The following is a 26,963-nucleotide window of genomic DNA, read 5'->3' on the forward strand; positions in this document are numbered from 1 at the left end:
TGCAGGGGAGGGGATGCCGACGGGCAATGGGGGTTTGGGGAGAAGAGGAAAGCCTGGAAGTGTTGCTGGGGTGGAAGGGGAGATGAAGAAAAGGGGACAAGAGAAAAATGATCCAGAGTCAGCAGAAAACTGAGCGAAAACGAGGCCAAGGAGTACAGACGGGAGATGCACAGAGATTAATGGAAATTAAAGGACGTGAGAGGCATGGGGTTTATTCCAATAACCTCAGGGAGTGAAGGGGAAAGGAATGGGCTGTGTGCGCCACACCCACTCCACGTTATTCCCACAACCTGTGAGATGGGCATCGTGACTCCCAATTCACACGCTCGGAAGCCAAAACTCGGGCAGTTCAAGTAGCGACAGTCAATGGCGTGATTCCAGCCCACGGGTCTCCATAGGTCTGTCGATCACCGAAGCCCAGGACCCCCCCAAGTATCCCACTGAGGTTTAGCAGGTCACCTGGTAGCTGAAGACAATTAGACTTTGGGGGCTGGGGAGTGCGGGGCAAACGGGACTGAGGCCGGCCAGTACCCAGCAGGATGACTGGGCTGCTTGTCACATCCAGGGCCTGTTCTGACTGCTCCGCGCCTGTGCTGATTCAGTGTCCAAGTGCTTTTTAAGATGACCCCTAAGTCACTGAAAACTATCCCCTAAAGCAACTGCGGGATGGAGAGAGGCAGGACGGAAGCCCTCAGGCTGCAGTGAACACTGTGGCTGGAGGTACTGTGACCTGCTGATTCATACAGGGTCACTCGCCGCCATGGACTCAAACTGCAAGATGGTTTGGAAGGGGGTGCACCGTTAACCCTGAGGGATGGGGCAGCCCATGGCCTGTGTCTCTGCAGTTACTTAGTCAGCACCACCAGTTCACCAGCATCACACACCATGGGCTCGCCTCCCACAAAGACTCCATGGATGACAAGACCTGGGTTTGAATTTGTTGGAATAAATGCGCTCTTGCTTTGGTATTTGCAACATCCCTATTCTTACTCCATGTACTCAGGTGATGACATCCAGTCCTCCTGGGTGAGGGCTCCTGGCCACTGGTGAACTCAGGTCCTTATTGGCTGCATTTAGCTCTGGCTGCACTCGCTGGCTTTCTTGAGCAATGTGTGTCCAGCCCTGGTCCTGGGCTTGGGCCTTGGGACCAGGCTCCTTCCCCACTGACCGCAAAAGAGGACCTCTGACTCTTGAGGTCACACATGGAATGGGGTGGAGTAGGAAGTTCTGACCACTGACCAGAGCAGAGCCTAGAGGAGGCCTGGAGAGACCTGGGCCATTCCCACTGGTTGAAGTTCCCAGAATATTTTTTTTAATGGTTTGTGTTAAATGTTTACATGGAACCAATGAACAGCTTTAACACAAAAATGCAATAAAAACATTATTGTTTAATTCCTGGAATTACAGAAAATACTAATTCCTGGTACGACAATGTTGCTCAATTGTAAGGATGGATGACAGACATCTTTTAGTCCCGGTGGTGTATCTCTGTGCCTGCATCAAAGTTTCACTTGGAAATAAACTCAGAAGTCTAATCTGTGGCCTCTCTGGAGTGTGATGGGCCTGATGGTCCCCTAGCCCCACACCCTGCCCACCCCTCCCTTCAGACCCTTCTTTCCCTGGGGGGAAGTGGAAAGGAGAGTCACGGAGAGGGGTGGACATATGTGGGCGGTGTCTCTGCAGGTTGGGGGGAATAGACGCGTCTGTGTAAGAGCCCGTGTGTGGGTATGCGGGCCTGGGTGTGAGCAGGTGTGAAGTGGATACTTGCAAGTGGACAGTGACAGTCAGCCCCATGCCTTCCTTGACCTCCCCGCACGTCAGGGGCAGGAGGCTGGGCTCTGGCAGAGAGACACATCCGGTCGTAAATCCTGTCTGCCCAGTGTCCTGGGGCCTGCACAACTCTTCCAGCCTCTGCTTCCTCTACATCCCTGCTCAGACGCCCAGCTCCAGCCAGATACACTCAAGGCCACCCCCTGTTCTCAGCCCTCAGGTGATTGCCGTGGCTGCCCCACCCCCAGCTCTGCAGCCCAAGTCCACTTTCCACAAAGGCCCAGCTCTAGTGTCGCCCACACACACTGCTTGGCCCCACTCTTGATACTCCAATTCTGCTCTTCTTGGCTCTAAGGGACATTACAGTGCTTTTGTCTCCTGGTTGCCATTGGCCTGGTGTGGGGTCCTACTGACCTCTTATCTTGAGCCTCCTGGGGCACCGAATCCTCTGGGGACAAGGCCCAAGGGCCTCTGGCCTCAGTCACTCCTTGGAGGGCTGATGTGGGTTGTGGCTCAGGACAAAGTGATTTGGATGGATGTGCTGGGACAGAACTTGCAAGGAGATCCTCAGAAATGCCCTCTGCCTTCCATTTCACTGTGTTCTTTCCACCAGACCCTCCAAAGCTTGTTCAGCCCCAGCCAGAGAATGAAATCCAACAGTGCCATCCTCTGGACACTCTGTTACGCGGCCAATCAGCCCTCTGCCTAATGACTGCCACAGTCAATGCTGCATTTGTAGTGTGTCCTGAAGCGTTTTCCTTTTTACCCTCTCAGGGTGATGATCATGGATATGAAGTGGCAGCCCCACAGGGCCGCTTGGTGTCATGTTCTGCTCTTGCCAGCTCGAAATTCATAACAAATTTTAAACAAGGGATCCACATTTTTGTTCTGTGCCTGGCCCCCCAAACGATGCAGCTGGTTCTAGATGCTTGTGTGTGGTTGGTATCTTGGTTTTCCAAGTCCCAGGGACACTCTGGAGGCTGCTTCAGGCCCAGACACTGACATGATCCTGTAGAACAGGGTGTCGGAGCTTGGCGGCTGAGAGCTTCCCCGGGGTCTGAGTGAAAGGACCAGCCCTGCCCCTCCACCCTGGCCCACGCCGAGGGGGCCCAGGGGCTTCTCTGGTCTGTGACCAAAGGCAGCAACATTGTTTGGCTCTCAAAGGCTGGTCCATTCCATCTATAGGGCAGCTCCCATGGGAGCAGCCTGATCCAAAGGGGGGTCCCACTTTTCCCAGATGTGCCTTAAAGAGGAGGCCGGAGACTGTACACTAGACAGGCAGCACTGGGGGTACACAGATGGCTTCCGTGAGACCAGACTGAATAAACCTTTTGGAACTTCTTTCCTTTTCAAATCAGATCATGTAACTCAGGTAGAAATCTCACACAGTTGTCTCAGCTTCCCTGACACCTCTCACTAAGACGAGCACCCCTCCCCGAGGGAACCCTTTTCATCAGCAGACGACTCCGGTCCTCAGAAAGATGTCCCTGGGCCCGCAGCAAATGGCTGCTCCTCTGCGGCTCTCTCCCGTGAGCTTCTGTTCTGGGTGAGGGTTCCCTTCCTCCCAGAGAGCCTGACACCCGAGCTGTCTTGATGGGGACTAAGGAGCTGGACAGTGAATATGTGAGCTTCGTGGCCCTCTCAGGACCCCAGTATCACACTTGCATTCGGGAGGCCATTTGGGGCCACACCTCCAGTGCCTTCCAGGTCATCCACATCAGTGCTTGACCGTCCTTCCTTCACCTGGACCATGCTCTTACTGGGCAGTGCTTGGCTGACTTCTTCCTCTGGCTCAGGGACCATCACCCTGATTTGCCTGGGATGGTCCTGGTTTATGTGTATTGTCCATGTATAATTGAAATTAGGGCCTCTGTTTGGATGACAGGTTATATGGTGTCCATAGTCAGGGACAGCTCATGGGCCAATAGCAGAGGGCAGTTGGGAACAGCAAGGTGGCTGGAAGAGCACCGGGTGTGGGGTTGCCTGGCCTGGCTCAGGTCCTGACCAGGTCACTCGCTGGTTCATGGTCACATCAATGGTCACTGAGTCTTGAGGTCCTTGCTTATCACTCCCAAAATGACATGCAAATGCTTCCCAGGTACTTTGGAAAAGTTCATGTAGGTTCTTGCTTCTCTTTCTGAGTAATACTTAGAAAAATGTTAGAGCTACACTATTACCTTTTATTACACTCTTTCACTCTGAATCTTCATTTCTTTCCTCATTATCTTTTTTAATTTCCCTCCTCTTCATTTTTCCCCATGATCTCCCAGCATCTTCGGCCTTCCTACCTGTACCTGGGTTGGAAGCAAGAGTCACCTCTGCCTACATGTGCCCTCCCCATGCACATGCACCAGAGGTCCTCCATGTGCTGGTCACCCAAACCTGAAATGTAGCCAGACATCTGGGAACTGCAAAGACAACTCTCTACTTCCTTGATTTGCCTGGACCCAGGGGTCTCATGGAGAAAATCCTGATGCCTCTTAATTATTGGGGTTCATACATATACAGACATGTCTGATAAACCTGGGAGAAAGAAATGCAAGAAGAACGGCTAAGTCATGGGGGAAAAGTGAGGTCAGCATCTGGAGGGAAGGCCCTGCTCACCAGCAATGTACTGATGACCCCAGACACAGGGTGAGGCCACACCAGGCAACACAACTGGACAGAGAGGACTACAGGTACACCAGGCCAAAGAGCACCATTGAGAGGGAAATCTGGAAGAATTATAGTATGAGGGGTGCTATCTCCCTGGTCTTCCAGAAAAGAGCTGGCACAAGAAAAGGGAGACTTTTCTTAGTTCCTGGAGAGGGAGAAAAAGAGAGGGGAGAGAGGGAGAGACGAATGAACAGGAGAGAGCAGGAGACAGCCTTCCTGGAGAGATGCTCAAGGGACATCAGAGGTTGAGGACAGCTGAGCCCAGTGGCCTAAGCAGAGCCCCAGGCCCTCCAGGGTCTGCCCCCCGACCTGTTCCAAGGCCTCCAGGTGGACCTGCTCTTAGATTTCCAAGGTTGTGTTCCATTCACCATTCCCACCACTCCCATCTTATCCGTCTTATCCTGTGGATTCCCATGGGATGAGGGGAGATGTTCTGGGTTCAGGCTTCACATCAGCATCCAGCAGACTATCTGCCCTGGAGTTACAGAGACATGGCATTTCTGGGGTTACTAAAGCCATAGGGGATCTAGGCCCTACCCATGTCCCCAACCCCGCCTCTCACCACAAGTCTATGCCTGGGGTTTCGACACAGAGAGAGGAACCAAAGCCCAGGTAAGGGAGGATGGCAATGTCCTCCCTTCCTTCGGCCAATCCACTGCTCCTCAGCTCTGTGGTCTTGGGCATGCTCTGTAACCTTCCCAAGCCCCAGCTTCCTCACCCATAAAATAGGAGGAAGGATGGTTTAGGAGAAATCTCCTTAGAAGCAGGATGTGAACAAGACCTATGAATGAAGGCATCACCCGTGAACAAATACTTACTGCACAAGACCTTGCAGACTTGGGGCAGCAGGAAACCTACCTGACCCTTGTTTACCATTCTTATGGTTTTACCTCTTTGGTAAAAATGACTGCTTAGACGTAAATTCTCTCCAGATTTAATTTAAAATAAATCTCATTTATTCGTAAAAAGCATGCATTCCCAGAACCTCTTTAGGCCCTGCACTCCTGTGCTTTGTCTTTAGGCTGGTTCTGGCCACAACTTTCATTGTCTGTAAACTTGAATTCCTGTCCTCACTGCACAGAAATTGTTTGATGCAGGGAAGAGTCAAGAGAGCCACGCGCTTCATAGAGGTTTACCCCTGCAGAGAAAGCATGTGGGTGATGTTCCCACTGCCCTTAGGACCTTGGTCACTACTCAGAACGCCAGACACACCTCAGAACTGATCCCAGTTCAAAGCACCACCCCCGCCCCGCCCCGCCCGGCTCACTGTCTGGCACACAGCGCCCCCTGGAGGTGCCAGTGGGAGCTGCACCCACAGTTACCCTAGGTCTCTTCTGCATCAGACAAATGATGTTATCTGGGGGCTCTGAACACTTCTATGTGAACACTTCTTATGTGAGTGATTAACAGCTGGAATGATCGTTATTCTGGGACTTCAGTTATTGCTTTCCTTTCATGGCACCAAACTGTAAACATACTTTGTTGGGAAGTGGGAATAAGGAATAAACAGAACCAGCCCTTCCTTGCCTAGAGCAGTACATCTTAGCTCTTCAAATAATTAAAATAATATCGATTCTACATGAACTGTCCCACAAAATAGAAAAAATTAAGGAATAGGAAGAGAAAAAATCCTTTCCAACTCATTTTATGAGGTCAGAACTACCTTGAAACCAAAGCCAAAAGAAAAGACTACAAATGGATATCCCTCATTAGCATGCAAAAATCCTCAAAAAACACCAGTAAATTGAATCCACCAACATATAATAGGATAATACATAATGACCAAGAGAAATTTATCCCACAAATGAAAGACTGGTTAAATATTAGAAAACCAATCAATGTAATCAACCATATTAACAAACTAAAGAGGAAAAAACATGATCATCTCAATAGATGCATTTTACAATACTTAACATCTGTTCACGATTTTCTTTTTAATTCTTAAGTGCTAGGAATATAAGAATTTTCTTAAACTGATAAAGAGCATCTATCAAAAAACAAAACAAAACAAAAACAAATGTACAGTTAACATTACACTGATGATGAAAGACTGAATTGTTTCCCCCTAAGATCAGGATCAAGGCCCCAGAGGTCCTAAGGAGTGCAATAAGGCAAGGATAAGAAATGAAGTCTGTAGATGGGAGAGAAAGAAATACAATATGAATATCCCTCTAGAAAACTCTAAGGAATCTATTAAAAACATAGTGGATGAATAAATGAATTTTACAAGGTTGCAGGATATAAGATTAATACACAATGAATAACTAGAAATTAAAATTGTAGGGCTTCCCTGGTGGCGCAGTGGTTGGGAGTCCGTCTGCCGATGCAGGGGACACGGGTTCGTGCCCCTGGTCTGGGAGGATCCTGCATGCCGCAGAGCGGCTGGGCCCTTGAGCCATGGCCGCTGAGGCTGCGCGTCCGGAGCCTGTGCTCCGCAACAGGAGAGGCCACAACAGTGAGAGGCCCGCATACCGCAAAAAAAAAAAAATTAACAAATTGTACATTTCAAGATGGGCAGTTTATTGTATCGTACATAAATAAAGTTGTACATAAATCGTACAGAAATAAAGTTGTAAAAAGAAAAAGAAAAAATACACATTTATTATGTAATTTTAAAGTTACTGAAAATATAATAAAGAAAAAAATAAAATAAACAAGTGTCCAACCATTTGATTCAGCAAGCCCAGGTTTGGAAATTTTTCTACAGAGGCAAGAAGCACTAGTCCTAAGAATATGTATTTGAGAACACTTATCACAGCATTGTTTATAGAAGCAAAAACAGAAACAACTTAAAATATCTTTTGCTAGGAAAACAGATCAGTAAATTGTCAAGGACAATTATGCAGCCATTAAAAGAACAAACTTTATGCTTCAACTTGGAAGGTTGTTTCTGCTGTATGCTTAAGTGAGTAAAGCAAAATGCAAATTATCCTGTGTGCTATTATCAGGTGACACTAGGTAGATGGACGGATGGATGAGCATCATAGATGGGCAGATCCATGGATGAACGGACAGATACATCTCCTACATATGTGCTTCCACATATGAACACAGAGAAAAGTGAGGACAGCTACACATTAAACTGTTATTATTGGTTGGATTAGAAAGGTTTTGGGAGAAGATTGTTCATATGTTTATGAATTATTTAACTTGCAAATATGAGTATGTTTTACTGTTATTTTTAGAAAAGTAAAAAGAAAAAGGATTAAAATAAAATAAAGTCAAGATTCAACTTGCTTTGAAATACATCCCAAAAATATGTTGGCTTGAGGGTTAGAGAGGGGACCAGAGAGACAGAGGTGAGAGAAAGGAAGGGTAATAAAATGTCAATGGTAGAATCTAGGTGAATAGGTCATGGATATTTGCTGTGCCACTTGAAAATGACCATAATGAACACTGAGGGGAAAACTAACATAAAACAATAGATAGGTAGGTATGTAGATAGATAGATAGGAAGATGAATGGATAAATAACCAGACAGACAAGGCCTCTGACCACTGCAAAAAGAGAATCCGTAAGGTAGCAGGAGATTAACTTTTTCTGGGATTGCCCAGGCTCCAGGTGTGCTCCAGTAACACACCATCTGCGCCACTGTCCCCCTTTTAATCTCCCTGGGGTGTGCCCTGGAGTGAACACTGTGTCAGGGCCTTTCTCAGGTATACAGACTCTCCAGATACACAGAAGCCCATGGAAGGTTTGGGTCTTCAGAAGCACTTGGTACCCCCAGGGTCCCTAAGACAACCCCTGCCTCTTGGGTTATCTCTCCCCAACCCCACTGGGGAGATCTGATCACAGGCTGTCTGCCACTCATCAGCTGCTACTGTGACCTCAGCTCCTTCACCATACATGCTGACACTGTCACAACAATACTGTGAGGCTCTTCTCCTTAAGCTGTTTCCCTTTTGAGGAAGCCAAGGCACAGAGCAGTCATGTCACTTAATCTGGGTCTGTAGTTTAGAAAGCGGTAGGGTTTGGAGCTGGCTCCTGAGCCCCTGCTCTTAACACCTCTGCCCACATGGCTGCTTGTACAAGTGAGGGGGAGGTAGGGGCTTTGACTGCATCCCAACTCCAAACTCAACCCCCAAGATCACAGTGGGACTCTCTGTAGCCCCTGGGCCGACAGCTGGCAGAGGCTGCGTGGAAGTTCCTCCTGGCTCCCACAATGGGACTTGCCCAGAACGTGCTCACCTTAGACAGCTGCCACCTGCTTATGCCCCCTTCATCTGGGGGCCAGGACACCCCTTCCTCCTGGAGAGTTTGGGGAACTGGCCTCAGGCCACAACCACAGGAGGACACATCATCTCCCCTTGCAGGCACTACCCTGGGCACCCCAGGGACTTGCAACAGACCCCGGGCCTGCTTCTACATCCTCCCTGAGGCTCTGGGCCATCCCCACAAATCAAAGCCCCACACCAGCTCCAGGCTTCCCATCCCGAGACTGCATTTTAATGAGTCCAGGGGAAACACATTCCCCAGAGAGATACTTATTCCTGCTTATCTGCATCCGCACCTTTCCTGGTCCAGAGGCTTTGCCTGGGCTCAAGCGATGATGGAAAAGTGCCCTCAGAGGATGAGGCTGGCATGTTCCGAGTTGTGATTCCCCAGGCGGCAGTGGAGCCGAGGGCTCAGCCTTCCCAGTGGGGACTGAAGAGGCCTTATTATTATAATAAATCAGTCTCACTTGATTGGCTGCAAACGGTGGAGTGATGTGACCATATGTCACTTGGGCATTAAACAAATCCTAATGAGCTAAGAATATGTTTGTTTTAGCTAATTGACCTCTTTGGCCTTCATCAACCACTTGGTAAACACCCTCAGATAATGATTTCCAGAGAGCGGATTGTGGCTCTCGAATGTGCTGAGAAGGTCCCCCGGCCCCAAGACCACCTCCTCCGGCTGCCGGCTGAGGCACACGTGCGCACCTGCCTGTGGCCCCCCAGTCCCAGGAGGGTGCACTGGCGGTTAACGGGGCGAAGGGAAAAGAGTGCAGCCAGGCGGCTCTCCCAGCGCTCGTCCCTGGCTATGTGACCACACTCTGAGCCATAGCTGTCTTATCTGTTAAGTGAGGGCAATCCCACTCCCAGAGGGATGGGGAGACAAAGCAGGGGTTCTAAGGTCTAGGCTCCGTGGTAGGTATTCTTGGAAATCTGTGCCAAATCAGTCACCAGCTGGACCCACGTCACTTCTATGCGAAGGAGCAGGCGTCCAGCAGTTCTCTGGGGACTGATGATCTGGATACCTGTGGGGTCTGGACCACAGAGACCTAAGTCCTCCAACTCAGTTCTCCTTGCAGGCAGTGGGCCAGGGGCCGAGTCTTCAACCAGCGAGGGTCTTCTTTAGCCAGGATAATGGATGCTTGTTAGATCTCAGCGCTAACTTCATCTGCCCTGGAATCACCAATCCCGTTCACCATGCCCCACAATGAAGTTCAGACATTTCACTCCTATCATCTGAAAGCTGTCGGGGGGAACCACTTCGGTTCCCTGGATGCATTAGCAAGACAGGGGAATAAACTTCAAGCTGTGAAGTAGATGGAGCCTCAGACTCAACCTCAGCACGGTCTAAGTGACTGTGACCCCACAGGCTTCTTCTGGCTGCCCTCCCATCCCCCCACCTAGGATGGTGGGCCTCCGTTAGCTACCGAACTCTGTTTCTTCAGCTACAAAGCAGAGCAACTATCTAACACGGACAACTTATCAGTAATTGAGTGCTTCTTTCTTCCCTGATGCGGTCAAGTGCCTTACCCATATTTTGTCACTTAATCTACACAATAAGTAAGACACTTCCCTAAGGCCACAGAGTAGAGGGTGGCAGCACCAGGTCCCCAAGTTCTCCCTAATTCCAGAGGGGTGTGTCACCCAGTGCAGTGGGGAAATGCTATTCACTTGCAGGTTAATAACTCTGCTTTGCAAGGTGGAGACTGTCAGCCTGTAAAGCATGGAGCACAGTGCCTGGCACGTGGCAGGAACTCAAACGGTAGTTATTCACGTTAGTCGACCAGAGGTGGCGCAGCAAGATGAGGCCCCACCTACCTTCTGAGTCAAACCACTTCCGCTGCCTCTCCCCACTCCCCAGGGCTGACGCGCTTGAATTAGACAGGATTAAAGGCTTACCGGAGCTGGAAGCTGCACCCCAACTCCCGTGTTTAGCCCCAGACCTTCTGTCCGCTGGCTGAGAAGGACGTGGGAGAAAGGCAACCTCGCAGGGCGGTGCTGTTGCCTGGCGCACGGTGTCAAGAGAGCTTTTGTGCAGGAGCCAGCCCTCCCTCTGGATCCCCATGTCAAGAAAATGGGCCCTGCTCCTGCCCATGCTGCTCTGCAGCCTGGTTGGCCCTACACACCTATTCCAGCCGAGCCTGGTACTGGACATGGCCAAGGTCCTCTTGGATAACTACTGCTTCCCAGAGAACCTGATGGGGATGCAGGAAGCCATCGAGCAGGCCATCAAGAGTGGTGAGATCCTGGCCATCTCAGACCCTCAGACTCTGGCTCATGTGCTGACAGCTGGCGTGCAGAGCTCCTTGAACGACCCTCGCCTGGTCATCTCCTATGAGCCCAGCACCCTCGACGCTCCCCGGCAAGCCCCAGCACTCAGGAACCTCACGCTAGAGGAACTCATTGCGGGGCTGCATAATGGCCTCCGCCATGAGGTTCTGGAAGGCAATGTGGGCTACCTGCGGGTGGACGACATCCCGGGCCAGGAGGTGATGAGCAAGCTGAGGAGCTTCCTGGCGGCCAACGTCTGGCGGAAGCTCATGGGCACCTCTGCCTTGGTGCTGGACCTCCGCCACTGCACTGGGGGCCACATTTCTGGCATCCCCTATGTCATCTCGTACCTGCACCCAGGGAACACAGTCCTGCACGTGGATACCATCTATGATCGCCCCTCTAATACGACCACTGAGATCTGGACCCTGCCTGAAGTCCTAGGAGAGAACTACGGTGCCGATAAGGATGTGGTAGTCCTCACCAGTGGTCGCACAGGGGGTGTGGCTGAGGACATCGCTTATATCCTCAAACAAATGCGCAGGGCCATTGTGGTGGGCGAGCGGACTGTGGGGGGGGCCTTGGACCTCCAGAAGCTGAGGATAGGCCAGTCTGACTTCTTTCTGACCGTGCCCGTGTCCAGGTCCCTGGGGCCCCTGGGCAAGGGCAGCCAGACTTGGGAGGGCAGCGGGGTGCTGCCTTGTGTGGGGACACCGGCCGAGCAGGCCCTGGAGAAGGCCCTGGCCATCCTCACTCTGCGCCGCGCCCTGCCGGGAGTCATCCAGCGCCTGCAGGAGGCCCTGCGGGAATACTACACACTGGTGGACCGCGTGCCTGCCCTGCTGCACCACCTGGCCAACATGGACCTGTCCTCGGTGGTCTCCGAGGAGGATCTGGTCACTAAGCTCAACACCGGCCTGCAGGCCGTGTCTGAGGACCCCAGGCTCCTGGTGCAGGTGGTCAGGTCCAAAGAAACCTCTTCTGGGCCCGAGGATGAAGCTGAAGAACCCCCAGAGATGGTATCGGAAGTGCCCGAGGACGAGGCTGCCCGGCGGGCCCTGGTGGACTCCGTGTTCCAGGTGTCTGTGTTGCCGGGCAACGTGGGCTACCTGCGCTTTGACAGGTTTGCCGACGCCTCAGTGCTGGGGCTGCTGGCCCCGTACATCCTGCGCCAGGTGTGGGAGCCCCTGCAGGACACGGAGCACCTCATCATGGACCTGCGGCAGAATCCTGGGGGGCCGTCCTCCGCCGTGCCCCTGCTGCTCTCCTATTTCCAGGGACCCGACACCGGACCCGTGCGTCTCTTCACCACCTACGACCGGCGCACCAATGTCACGCAGGAGCACTTCAGCCAGACTGAGCTGCTGGGCCAGCCATACGGCAGCCAGCGCGGGGTGTACCTGCTCACCAGCCACCGTACCGCCACTGCAGCCGAGGAGCTGGCCTTCCTCATGCAGTCACTCGGCTGGGCCACGCTGGTGGGCGAGATCACGGCAGGCAGCCTGCTGCACACGCACACGGTGCCCCTGCTGGAGACGCCCGAGGGCGGCCTGGCGCTCACCGTGCCCGTGCTCACCTTCATCGACAACCATGGTGAGTGCTGGCTGGGGGGCGGCGTGGTCCCCGATGCCATCGTGCTGGCTGAGGAAGCCCTGGACAGAGCCCAGGAGGTGCTGGAGTTCCACCGAAGCCTGGGGGAGTTGGTGGAGGGCACGGGGCACCTGCTGGAGGCCCACTATGCTCGGCCAGAGGTCGTGGGGCAGACAGGTGCCGTGTTGCAAGCCAAGCTGGCCCAGGGGGCCTACCGCACAGCAGTGGACCTGGAGTCGCTGGCCTCCCAGCTCACAGCAGACCTGCAGGAGATGTCTGGAGACCACCGCCTGCTGGTGTTCCACAGCCCCGGCGAGATGGTGGCTGAGGAAGTGCCCCTACCACCTCCCATCGTCCCCTCCCCAGAGGAGCTCTCCTACCTCATTGAGGCCCTGTTCAAGACAGAGGTGTTGCCAGGCCGGCTGGGCTACCTGCGTTTCGACGCCATGGCTGAGCTGGAGACGGTGAAAGCCATTGGGCCGCAGCTGGTACAGCTGGTATGGCAGAAGCTGGTAGACACACCCGCGCTGGTGGTCGACCTGCGCTACAACCCTGGCAGCTACTCCACGGCCGTGCCGCTGCTCTGTTCCTACTTCTTTGAGGCAGAGCCCCGCCAGCACCTCTACTCTGTCTTTGACAGGACCACGTCGAGGGTCACAGAGGTATGGACCCTGCCCCAGGTGGCAGGCCAGCGCTACGGCTCCCACAAGGACCTCTACATCCTGGTGAGCCACACCAGCGGGTCGGCGGCTGAGGCTTTCGCTCACACCATGCAGGACCTGCAGCGCGCCACCATCATCGGCGAGCCCACGGCTGGAGGGGCGCTCTCTGTGGGCATCTACCAGGTGGGCAGCAGCCCCTTATATGCCTCCATGCCCACGCAGATGGCCCTGAGTGCCAGCACTGGTGAGGCCTGGGACCTGGCTGGGGTGGAGCCAGATATCACCGTGCCCATGAGCGTGGCCCTCTCCACAGCCCAGGACATAGTGGCCCTGCGTGCCAAGGTGCCCACTGTGCTGCAGACAGCTGGGAAGCTCGTGGCAGATAACTACGCCTCCCCCGAGCTGGGAGCCAAGATGGCATCCAAACTGAGCCGTCTGCAGAGCCGCTATGCCAGGGTGACCTCAGAAGCTGCCCTGGCCGAGATGCTGGAGGCTGACCTGCAGGTACTGTCCGGGGACCCACACCTGAAGACAGCCCATATCCCTGAGGATGCCAAGGACCGCATTCCTGGGATTGTACCCATGCAGGTGAGTTACAAGGGAGACTTGGCACAGTCCCAGGAGAGAGTCAACCAACTGTCCACACATCCAGGGCTCTGTGCAGGGTGCAAGGCAACGGCTTCCAGACGTGTTTTCGTGTTAAGTTTTTCACCAGTCACATCTTTTCCTCTCTCTCACCCTGTCTTCCAGCCCCTCATGTGCCCATGAGGTCCCTAAGCATCTCAGTAGAACATTGGTACCCACAGGAGCTCAGTTTGAAAAGTGCTAGTATAGAAGGAGCTTCACTCTTGGTTGGGTAGAATGCAAGGGTTTGTAGGGCTTCTCATTGTCAGTGTTGGAGAAAGAGGTTGGTAAGTCACATGAGGTCCCCGTGATTTCCTATTCTGGAAATGTGGGGTTTGTGTGCATCCACATCACCTGCCTGCCTCAGGGGTTTGCAGTTTGTGTGAATGAGTCAGGGGGATGGAGACAGGGAATCAGCACAGGTCCTGGCATCACAGTTTCCTTGGAGCTAGAGCATGGAGCCTGGGGACAGGTCCAGGAGTGTCCACGCACAGCCTGGACAACCCTGCAGTGAGGCTGCCTTGGTTAGACACCAACTGCCTTCTCCTCCCCTCCCCCAATGCCAAGTACTGTCTCCCAAAGGAATTGCACTGGGTGGGCGTGCACCATGATACAAGGGCCAACTGAATGGGAAATTCTGGGCCAGGCTGTGTGGTCCAGATATTTGAAGCCAGCACTGCAGGTCTGGGGAACACTAAAAAGTTAAATCAAGGCTGAGGAGCTTTGCTGCAGGGTAGATGAGGGAAAAATTCTCCCTATCAAGGGCCAAAGCACACCACAGGACTCACCAAGAACTCCCATCAGCAAAGAGCTGGATCTAAAGCACCTTTACACCACCTCTCCATGGTGTTTATCATCTATGATATAACTGCATAGTCACAACAAGTAGGCAAGGCAGCATTCGTCCTGGTTCCCTTGAAGCCAGGACCTGAGACAGGGGCTTAGGTGCAGTCAGTTGATGTGGGAGGTGGTCACTGAAGCAGGAGTGAGGGAGCAGGGAAAGTGGGACAGGAAGTGTGGGCGCATTATTGAGCCTGTTGCTTCTGAAGATTGCAACAGCGCCCCGACAAGTGTGAGGAATGCCTCTGCAGACATGACCCCACGGCTCCTGCTCTCTGTTAGCTAAAGGTCCCCCTGGGGACGTGAACTCTCTCAGATTCTGGGGCAGCTTGGAGAAGGTCCTGAAGTAGAGAGTAAAAAACAAGGGTATGCTAGAGGCAAAGCCCTGTCAGCCTGGGTCAAGCTGTGGCTGAAATCAGAGGAGGGCTGAGGGCACCAAAAGCATCTACTGCCGAATTGTTATCCCATTTTACAAAAAGAGTAACTGAGGCCCGGAGGGGTACAGAGGAGAGCGGCCCATGGCCCAAGGACTTGTGACTGAGGTCAGCACAAGGCCTGGAGGTCGGGTGTCCTAGTCAGCAGGGGTGTTCCTGGTTTGCAGTCACCTGGTGTGGATTCATATTCTGGATCTTCCACTTATTAGCTGTGTGACCTTGGGCAAGTTACTTAATCACTCTGTGCTTCAATTTTTTTCAGTAAAAAGATGGGGATAATAGTGTCTTCTCTACAGTAACTGCTACAACATGCTCAGCACAGGGCCAGACCCCTGGTAAAGACTCAAGGGCCCAGTAGTTCTTGTCTTCAGATGATGATGTCTTTAGATGATGAGCTCAAAGACAAGAAGTGTCTGGGGAGCTCAGGGGAGTCAGAGTGGAGACCATGCCTGGGCCTTTCAGCTCTGACGCCAGGGTGAGAGGTGGGCACCCATGAGCATTCCCTGTAAGGAGGCTGCTGACCACTCGCTGGGGTTCATATCCCAGGCCCACTACCCATGTAACCTCCCGGATACCATCAGGAAAGGCCCCGGCACCTACAACCTCCTTAGGAAATGTTAACTCCCTTCCCGTGGGCTCAATATATCTCAGGATATAAAGGACCTCCATGACACCCACTTTCAAATCTGACCTTTCACTGTATCTGGCAGAAGTGACAGGGGGTGGATGCTGGGCATGGTTCGGCAGGAGAACAGGGAACCATGGCTATGGGAGAGTTTGACCTGGACTTTCTTCTTTAGCGGAGCTAATTGTCCATTTAAGTACTATGGTCAATAATGAAATAAAGATACTCAGAACCTTAAAAAAGTTTTTTTTTGCGCTTTCAAATCTTTCCTCTCCTGACACGGAGCCGACCTCCCACTCTTTCAGATCCCTTCCCCTGAAGTCTTTGAAGACCTGATCAAGTTTTCCTTCCACACTAATGTGCTTGAGGGCAACATTGGATACTTGAGGTTTGATATGTTTGGGGACTGTGAGCTGCTCACCCAGGTCTCCGAGCTGCTGGTGGAGCATGTCTGGAAGAAGATTGTACACACGGACGCCCTGATCGTCGACATGAGGTCAGTGGGCGGGGCTCAACAGTTCCCAGCGAGGCTGGGTCAGCTGCTGGAAGACAGTCAAAGCCATGAGTCTAGTAGGGAAGAAAGGACCCTGGGACGCCGGGCAGAACCCAAGTGGAATAGCCCGCCTGGCTCTCAGGGCTCCGGCCAGCTATTCTGGGGTTCTGGTTTAATTAGCCAGGTGGGGCCCCACCACTGTTGGTTTTTTTTAAGCTCAGGTGACCAAGTCTGAGAACCACTGAGCTAATCCAGTGGTCCCCAAACTTACCTAGTCACAGGATTCAGTGAGGAGAGAGGGGAAGGGTGACCTTGAACACACTGATTCCAGGACCCCTCCCTGCTGAATCCAAAGCCCCAGGAGTGAGGTCCAGTGATCTGTATATTTAACAGGCATCATCCAGGTGACTGATGATCAGCCGTGTTTGGGACAGCTAGGCTTCCACCTGTGCTCGTGTCTCACATCTCACAAAATCAGCCCAGGACAACCCTGGTCATGAGAATCATAAAGCCAGTGGCCCAGAGAGAATTTGCGATTTAGCCACTATTGTTGCAAAAAGAACTCTTTACTCTACAAAATGATTGTTGGGGGTATGCTTTCAGCTAGACCTCTCATCTGCTTCTGTGAAGGTATGCCTCATACAGGTTGAGTTTCCTTCCGAGAGCTGGGGGAGGGGACTTGGGAGGGTAATGGGTAGAAGAATGCCCTTCAGTGACCGGACCGCTTGTCACTCCCGGGGCCATCAGCAGACGTGCCCTGGGCACCTTCCATGGGCACTGGGAAGGGGGAAGCCAGCTCCCCTGGGAATTGGACACTTCCCCCCCACCCCGCCACCCCTGCATCCCCGGCTGCTGGATTGACTGAGAGGGAGCTCTGGTTTCTGGCTTGCAAAACTCTTGTGATTCTTAGTCGTCACTAGGTGGCGCTGGATCCCAGAGGCGGACTCTCCTCCCTGGAAAATGAACCATCTCCCAGGGCTTGGGTTTGGGTACACACAGAACTTGAGCTTGGGGACTCCTGTGGCACCTCTGATGACTTTATTCTTCCAACGCTCTATTGAACATCCAAATTACCCTGATGCTAAGTCTCTTTCTGCTTAACTGTGTCATCCACATTTCTCTAAAGAGGAGACCCAGCCCACAGGTGTACTTCGCTTAAAGATCCTTCCAAGCCAAGGTTTGGAGGTTCAGATGCTAAAGTCATGGGCCCTGAACCCATCCGGGTCATCCTAGACCATCAACTGGAAGAGACTCCTAATACACTGCCAGCCCAGGATTCCTCGTTTCACAAATAAGGAGACAGGAGCCCAGCGAGGTCACATAGCAGGACAAATCCAAATAGCCTGGAATGATCACAGGATCCCTCAACCCCAATGCAGTACCACAACTCTGAACACTCCACCACACTAAGAGCCATGTTAGGACACCTCAACTAAGATACCTAGTGGGTTTTGTGAAATTATCAAGCATGAAACTAGGGAAGACAGTGCTCTCAAAATGTGCAGGCAGCATGGGTGCATGGGAGCAGTCCATGGTCAGTAAGCTGGGGAAATTTATCAACAAGTTCCAGACTGCAGGACTTAGGGCCTTTAATATAACATATACAATATGTATCACATAAGGTATTAATGTGTGAACAGAAGGGGTGGGTAAGTTATGCAGTATTTTCTAAATGAATTTGACCACAAAGTCTCTGGTTCTCAAGAATCTTGTACTCTGGGAAATGCCAACCAAAGAATTCTGTAGGAGGAAGAAAGGACACCAGACTGAGGCTGCCTGGAATTAGAACCCTTCACAGGGCAAGGATTAGGACACCCAGAGGGGCACCGAGGGCTTCCCTGTGGGCTCCGCCCCTCACTGGGCAACATTTCCCTTCCCTCAGGTTCAACATCGGTGGTCCCACCTCCTCCATCTCTGCCATATGCTCCTACTTTTTCGACGAAGGCCCACCTATTCTGCTGGACAAAATCTACAACCGGCCCAATGACTCTGTCAGCGAGCTCTGGACCCACGCACAGCTCGAAGGTGGGTACAGAAGCCTTTCCTTCCTATTATCATTCTAGAAGCTTCTGGGAAATCAAGGAAAGACAGTTTGGGTTCGGGTAAAAGTAACTGTAGCTAGAATATAAAGCCCCCGTCCTATGCCATGTACTCTGTACATAAGACCTTTAATCCATGCAAAACCTGTACCATTATACCTATTTTCTAGATGAGAAAAATGAGTCCCAACTAGGTCAAATAGTTTGTCTAAGGTCACTCAGCTAATAAGTGATAGCTCCCAAACTCGAACACTGGTTTGTCTAAAACCAAAATGCCTGCCATTCCTGCCACAGCAACCATCAGCCTGCAAGACAAATGTAAAGCTAGAAGGGTCCTCGGGCCATCACCAAATCGCATGGCGTTTCCAGTGGTTTTCCATCTCACCTGAACTCTCAGCAGCTTCCCAGCACACCTACCTAAAGGAAGTTCATAACTCTGATGGGGCTTCTGTTACCTGCCCTGGGCCCAGAGCAGTGGCCAGAGGAAGCAGTACAGGCCCCGCACTTTACAGAGCCACGGGTCTCCAGCCACATCCCAGGTGGATAGCCTTGCTCCATATCCCTTGCCTAGCTTGCAAAACCAAGGAACCTGCGCATCCATCTGAAAAGAGGGGGCTGGGAAACCAATGGGGGGTGTGCCTCCTCCGATCAGAAAAGCACCCTGCAATTTTCATTTGCATACTTCCTTATCACACAAGCATTTGGGGGGAAACTTCCAAGATATACATTCAATAATATTGCAAAATATAAATAAAAATCAGGACCAGGTGAATTCTCAATTCAAATAGACAGTCAAGACCAGTAGTTAAAAACAGATCTGCAGATCATGGGGTCTTGGAATTGCGATGTCCACTACAAAAGCCACATGCCACACATGGATTGAGATGCATAAAGTGTTCAGTGCACACCAGATTTTGAAGACTTTTTATGAAGAAAAGGTTGTAAAATATCTCAATACTTTTATTGATGACATTTTGAGAGGAACAAATTTTGGATTTACTGAGTTAGATAAAACAGTATTAAAATTCATTTTATCAATTTTGTTTTACTTGTTTAATGTGGCTTCTAGAAAACTTGAAATGACATATGTGGCTTGCATTCGGGCTCATGTTGCTTTTCTATTGGACATCACTGTCCTAGAGGGCTGTCGTCATTAAGTCACAAACTTGGCTCTTCTGAGGGTCCAAAGTGAAGAGAGTCTGGTCAGGTTAGCCCTTTTCTCGGGTAAGTCAGTCCAGCCTCTTCCCATCACTGGTGATAAAATCTCTCAAGCACTGGCATGCTCGGGATCCGGCACACATCCTTATCCCCATTTTACAGATGCAGAAACTGGGGCTCGGAAAGGTGGGGTGACTTGCCTGTAGACACAAGGACACAGAACTAAATCCCTGGCCCTCCTCTCTGGAGTCTAAGCAGTATGGAGAAGGCAGGTGCCCAGGGTGGGGACTTGACTCCCTATTTTGAAGGGCCTTATATTCTGCAGGTGAACGCTACGGCTCCAAGAAGAGTATGGTCATTCTGACCAGCAGTTTGACAGCTGGCGCCGCAGAGGAATTTACCTACATCTTGAAGAGGCTGGGCCGGGCACTGGTCATCGGGGAGGTGACCAGTGGGGGCTGCCAGCTGCCGCAAACCTACCACGTGGATGACACCGACCTGTACATCACCATCCCCACTGCCCGCTCAGTGGGGGCTGCAGACGGCAGCTCCTGGGAAGGGGTGGGCGTGGTGCCTGACGTGGCTGTCCCTGCAGATGCAGCCCTCGCCAGAGCCAAGGAGATGCTCCAGCACACTCTGCTAAGGGCGAGGCGGAGCCCACGCCTGCAGGGCCGCCGCAAGGGCCACCGTAGTCAGAGCCAGAAAAGGGCGGGACCTCTGGGACACATCCAAGGGGCACCCAGGCATGAGGTCCTGACTGAGGCCCCCAAAGGGCAGAAAAGGGGCCTGCTGCCCTCTGGCTAGGCTTGAGAATCAGAGGTACCCTTGGAGCTCATATACCTGGTGTCTTCCCAATTGCCAGCATCCTCTCTGTTGGAACACCTCAGGACAGGAAGCTCACCCCCTTCACAAAGTCAACCCCCTCCAGGGAAGTGAAGTCCATATCTATCCCCACCCACGCTTCTTAGTCACCAACCCCTGGTCCTCATGCTGTCAACTAGAGCATCTCTGTCCAATAACATCATAACGTGAGCCACGGATGCCAGGCACATGTGTCACTTTACATTTTTAAGGAAAGTATAAAGACGCAGGTGAAATTAATTTTAATAGTATACTGACACATGACCCACTATATTCCCAGTAGTATCATTTCAATGTGTATTCAATATAAAAATGGTTACGAATGAGATGCTTTTGCACCAAGTCTTTGAGATCCGGTGTGTGTCCCACGCTTATAGTACATCTCCATTGGCACATGTCACGGGTCTAGCACACAGCAACCACCTGCACCTCGTGGCTCCCATGTGGGACAGTGCAGGCCCAGAGGTCAGGAGCCCCACTCCCCCGCTACACTGTCCCCATTCTGTCGTCCCTGCACCTGCATCTTCCCCAGTAGTGTACCTCTCCCTCTCTGCCCTGGGATCATTTCTGTCCCCGCCATGCTGTGTAGTCCTCAGGGGTGGAAACCGTCCTACGCATCCTCGTCTCCTACCGCCCAGCACTGACACAGGCAGTGGATACACAGTAAACACACAAGGCTATCAAGCTGCAAAACTATGCTTTCCTCCAAGCAGCAGCCCTCAGACACACGAAGACAAGTTCAGTTTCACTTAGAACCCTCTCCTCCCTGCCCTAAACCCTCCCAATCCAATTCTACACAGCAAGTCTATCTCTCCTTCACGTTCCTTCCATGACCTTGTTCTCCTGCTTCTGCCACGGACCCAAAAGTGAGCTCTGGTGCCACACAGAATCCCGCCATGCAGCGATGCTACCAGAGGGGAGAGTGGCCCTGGGTGGTAGTCTGGGGACCTGCCCTGCTCGTCCAAGTGCAGCCTGTCACTGTGCCAGCTCTGGCGACCAAGATGACTCCTAACAGGGTGAGAAGTTTGAGGCAGGCAGAGCCCAAGACCTCCCCCAGATTTGGGCCAGCCCTGGGAGACCTGGAGCCCAGGGGTAACCTGGGGGGATGAGAGGCCCCCGGTTTGTGCCCTGGGTCCATGCAACTCTGCTCTGCTAGAGTCACAGGGACTCAAAAATGAGAGATCTCGGAGGCTCTGCCCAAAGTCATGGTGGGGCGAGACCTTGAGGGCGGGGGATCCCAGTGCACAATCCCTGCTCCCAGAGCTCCAGGCTCCAGGACTGCCAGGGTGAGGATGAAGTTCTGGTCCTGTCTGGCCTGGCCCTCTGGTGAGTCCAGGCTGCAGCTGCCAAAGGCGACTCCCCAGGGCACCAGGCATGGCCTGGGCTTCATCAGACCCCTCCCTAGACCTCAGAGATGTGGGGAATCTGGGCCACCTCCATCCCTAGGGGTTTCTCCACTAGAACACCTCAAAACAACCCTGTCTAAACTGGAAAGCCCTGATGGAAGGCAAGATTTCTCTCCAGCTCCTTTTCCTCCTGCTAAATTCAAGTAAGATTCATGACATGATCGAATTTTAGTAGTTATCATACATACTCACATTTTTCTTCATTAAACCTACTGCTATCCAGGCAAATGTGTGACCACATTATATGCTTACACTCTAGGACTCTCTCTCTTCCCTCTTTCTCTCTCTCTTACATACACCCACAAAGAGATACATGCATATATATGTATGTGTGTGTGTGTGTGTGTATATATATATACACACACAGCTGTGAGATGATTACCTAACTCAAACAATGGTTTCTTCTAGATGGTAGCATTTGGGGTGATGTTTTAACTTTCTTATTTATACCTTCTCTTTTTCTTAAATCCTTATAATTAGCATATATCATTATTTTCAAATGTGGCCATCATTATTCCAAAAATATAATAAATAAGATAACATAAATTATATAACTGACTCACTATCTATACCTTAGTGATCATTAGTGGTCGTTCATTTTTTTATGGGTTTTCCTTTCACATCTTTTGGTTTTCCTTGATTTGCACCACTGGTGTTTCCTGCAGTTTAATTTGTTTAAGGTGTCCCACAGGCACTGTGGTGTCACAGATGGCAAATACCTTGGTGGGTCTTAAACAGGGGAAGGGGCGGAGCGGTTTAGGGTGGGTGACATACACAGATCTCTCTTCTGAGCTTCACACCACATGGACATCCATTATTACCATCTCCACCAGAGTCAGCTCCGCCCAGAGCCTTGGACAGGATCAGTTATTCACTGGCGGTCACACACCTAACACAGTTGATGTTTGCCCTCCTTTAGGCCACCAGCATTTGCACCCCCTTTGGATGTTCAGAGAATTGCTCCCCATATGAACCTGTGGGAAACAGACTTACTCAGAAGCAGAGAGGTGGTTAGGAGCTCAGGTTCCAGCTTGAGCCTGCCCAGATAGGAAGGCCAGCCCTGCCCCTTCCAGGCTGTGTGACTCTGGGCAACTTACTTCACATCTCTGTGCCTCAGTTTCCTCATCCATGCGATGGACGAGATAATAGCACTTTGGGGGCTGTGTAGATTGAATGATTAATCTAGTGCTTGGCCAATGTCAGCTGTAACCATTCCCCCACCATGAAAACAGATGTCCTGGACGTTCACTTTTCCAGCTCCCTGGCTGTGGGGTATGGACAGGTGGTCCTGCCTGGGCCAACCAGAGGCCCCTATGCAGGACTTTTTTTTTTTTTTTTTTCATGGAGCAAGTGACCCAGGGAAGCTTGGTAGCAGCAGTGGCCAGATGTCCAGTGTGCAGGGCAGCATGGCCATGCCCCGACTTATCAGGGGCAGAAGCAGCACCTTCCAGAGGTGGTTCCCCTGCCTGACCACAGCTGAGGTCCTGCTGAGTAGCTCCTTGCTTCTGCCTACTATTCAGCCTGGGCCCCCTGCTTGCCCACCCAACACTGGGTGCAGCCCTGGCTCCTCTCAAGATATCCTTCTCCACTTCAACCAGCCACAGACTTTGCTTTCTTACAATGAACTGCACCGTCCATCCCCTCTGCCTTGTCCTGAGGTCCTGGCTCGGTACCTAAATCCCCACCACAGCCTCCTGCCCCATTTCTGTGTTCCGGCCTGTAGCCAGGGCCACTGCTCTGCCATGCAACCTTCTCCCATGTCCCCCTGCTTGAGGACCCCTCAAGGCACCCACTGATGTGCTGTGAGAGGGGCTGGACCAGGCCATCCACCCCCTTTCCCAGGGTATCCCCAGCCACAGACAGGCTGGACCTTCGCCATCAGGATCGTTGCTGGAAGCTTGATCCAGCTCTCAGGCACACGCTGGATCACCAGAGGGTAGGACCCCAGCTCTTCTCCCATCTCACTCACCCCCTACTTCCTGTGTGCCTCCATCTACCGAACAGCCCAACACAAAGCAGACGGCCCCGTTTGTGTGTCAGTGAGGGTCATGGCCACCCACACAGCTTTAATGCAATGAAAGGATACAACTTGGAAAGAAAAAGGATACAGCCTGAATCACAGCTGTGGGCAAAGAAACCTGCCTCCAAGGTCCCCAGTGGAGAGCGCTCAACTCACACTTCCTGATTTCTATAGGATTAGCTGCCTAAGGACCTCCTTGCTACCTTGCAGATCAGGGTGGCTGGCAGTGAAAATAGCCTCCTAATCCAAGCAGCTTAGAATAGCAAGGGTATCAGAGGCTACTGGCTTCCTGTCTCCTGCTCCAGGAAAACATAAGATGGCTGGGGAAGAAAAAGTTACATTTAAAGAACAAGAACGGCTACCCTCCTTCCAGAAGGCACTGTCTCTCCAACGCCCATTCAAAATCGCTTTCCAAAAATTCTTCTTTTCTAGGGTGCGGCACAAATCAAAACACATTGGAGAATAATTTGTTTTTAAAATAGAAGTTTTATTCTATGGATTTCCTATCTTACTATATGATGCTTAGACCTCACACATGACTTCTACTACAAAAAACAAAACCAAAATTATACATACAGGCAGGGCATGTAAAACCCCTTCTCTGAAGAGAGGTGGCCTGCAGGGGAGGCATGCTGCCACCAGGGGGCGGCAGCACCTCCCAAGGAAAGAAAGGCTGGGAGGTTTCCCTTAGGACAACGCCTGCTGACTTTCACCCCTCTATAGGGTCTCTCCCTGTGCCTAGAGGAACAGGGCAGTACTGTGAGGTTAGCAGGGCCCAGGCCCACCACCCAGTTGGTTCAAAGGCTGGGAGCATAACAGAGTTAGGGGTCTCCAGCTGGTGGTTCCTGCCCCTCCCCATGCCACCACCACTAACGTGCTTCCTTAAGTCCATGTCATTTTGGCCATCGGTTTTTCAGAGAGACAATTCCACATACGGTCCTGATTTCTGGCCTCTCTTGAGAGCTGCACTTGGCCTGGCACTAAGGAGCCTTCACCTAGGACACATAAGCTCCAGGTGTCAGGGCGACCCTCACCTCCTCTTCCCTCCACTCTCCCCAAGCCCAGTGGGCTACACACACTTTCATTAACATAATTATATAGTCTTTTGAGTAGAATCTGCGGTCTCAGATTCAGGAATTGGCCAGAAGTAGATATGGACCTAGGACCCTGGCCTTGTTAAGGTTTTACTTCTCTTCCAGATAAAAGCAGAAAGAAAAGCAAATCTTGGTTAAAATTGAGAACTAAAATGGATCTGAATTCAGAATGTCTCATTTTAGCCTCATGAGCACATTTGGGGGACTTTTAGAAATCTTAATGGAATGGCTGCTGTTTGGGAGGTCATATATTGAGATATAATTTGCTATTTTTCCAGCCACTATAGGTATTTTCTCTTCCATTGTCCAAAAAGCAAGCCAAGACTTTCTGTTTATTGGCTTAGCGGCTCCTGTGTTACCTGCTTAATGATGGTATTGCCAGAAAACCACCAGGGCTGAGATCCTGGGAGAAGATCCAGAGCACGTTGGAGGATAGAGGCAAAGACACCAACACAGCATGGGGACGCTGCTTGATGCTAAGAGAGGGTATTCTTAGGTGGGAGGTGCTAGGGAATGTTCTGTAAACTGGAGAGACAGGGGAGGGATTTTAAAAAGCCAGACTGCCTGTCCTACCAGAATAGGATCACCGGGGCTTCCTTGGTGGCGCAGTGCTTGAGAGTCCGCCTGCCGATGCAGGGGACACGGGTTCGTGCCCTGGTCCGGGAAGATCCCACATGCCATGGAGCGGCTGGGCCCGTGAGCCATGGCCGCGGGGTCTGCGGGTCCGGAGCCTGTGCTCCGCAACGGGAGAGGCCACAACAGTGAGAGGTCCGCGTACCGCAAAAAAAAAAAAAAAAAAAAAAGAATAGGATTACGGTAGAGAACAGATTAAATTAGATATAGAGAATTTAAGGAATGTGATGATTCTTACCCCAGAATTGTCGAGTAAAATTCATACCTGCTGATGTGATGTTCTGTGGCAACATCATCTGCCAACTCTTAACTGGGATGGAAGGTGGCAGAGAGAGTGTGGGCAAAGTCATGATTAAAAGTGACTGATCCCCAGTCGATATAGGAGGGTAGGAGAGAAAAGGGACGAGACAGGCTTCAACTGCCATGGGGACTTTGGGAACGCAGCCTGGTGACAAGTAGGAACTGCCACATTAATAAACTGTAAGTCATCACCTCCATAAGTCATCTTGGCGTCTGTCCATTTGAATTGCTACAAAGCAACTTGCATCTACATCAATTTTTACCAAAATGAACTCCATCTTAAAAAGTTGACTTGGGAGATGTTTTCTTGTGCTTCTTCATAAAGTTAATTAATTTTAATTTTTTTTCAAAATGTCTCTCTTGCTTATGAATGATGTGGTCACTATCAGTAATCATTCTGTTTGCAGCCATAGCCGAGGTTCCCAGGGAAGTGTGGGTGGGCCAGGGAAGACACACCATTGTAGACATCTCAGGGTCCTAGCCTTGACCTCACCACCTCTTGCCCTGCATCGCTTTGCATGTCAGCTCATCATGGACCTCAATGCTCACTGCTATGAAATCAGGGAATGGACTAGAAATGTAGAATCCCTTTCAATTCTAAATTTCTATTGTTTTAGTATAGTGCACTTATGCCTGTCAAACTGATTTCAAAGAAATTATAGAGCAATCCAACAAGTCAGAGGAGAACAGCTGTGCATCCATTTTAACAGATGTCGAAACCCTTGTGCGAAGCTGGTTTGTCAGGAATGAGGCCAGAACCAGGCATCTCGTTCATTCCTCCCACAAAGGTCTGTTGAATGCCTGCTATGTGCCTACATTGTTCTAGCTGCTGGGGATACAGCAGCGAACAAAACAGCAAAAATCCCTTATGGAACTTACATTCTAGTGATGGGAAATACAAGAAACAAGACAAATCAGTAAAAAGAGTAAGCAAAACTGTGAAAAGTGCTCAAGAGAAGGGCAATAGAAAATGTTGGGGAGGGGAGGAAGGGTGCAAGTTGAAATTGCAGACAGGGAGTCAATGCCTGTCTTAAGTCCCAGTTTTTTCATCGTCCACAATGCCACACAACCTGGCTGGGCTGAGCAGATGCATGGCAGGCTGGGAAGGATGTGAGCACAAGTGGGGCAGTCCTGGGGTCTTATTCTTGTACTGCTTCTCCAGAACCCATGGTCTTAGGAAAGTCAGCTGACCTCTTGGAGTTCAGTTTCTTCCGTAGTAAAATGGGAATTAAGTACCTACCTCCTGCGGGACTTCTCTGGTGGCACAGTGGTTG

General features: G+C 51.4%; 1 protein-coding gene across 1 annotated transcript; it reads left to right on the forward strand.

Moving 5' to 3' along the window:
- Positions 1–3,363: 3,363 nt before the first annotated feature.
- Positions 3,364–20,179, forward strand: RBP3 (retinol binding protein 3; the record flags this gene model as incomplete). Its single annotated transcript, XM_081248641.1, has 5 exons — positions 3,364–3,490; positions 10,605–13,750; positions 15,991–16,181; positions 18,061–18,203; positions 19,701–20,179. 5 exons carry the CDS (start codon positions 3,364–3,366, stop codon positions 20,177–20,179), a joined length of 4,086 nt encoding a protein of 1,361 aa, XP_081104767.1.
- Between the last annotated feature and the right edge of the window lie 6,784 nt (positions 20,180–26,963).

This window comes from Mesoplodon bidens (assembly GCF_964165515.1).
Source record: "Mesoplodon bidens genome assembly, chromosome: 1".
NCBI classification, from domain to species: domain Eukaryota; kingdom Metazoa; phylum Chordata; class Mammalia; order Artiodactyla; family Ziphiidae; genus Mesoplodon; species Mesoplodon bidens.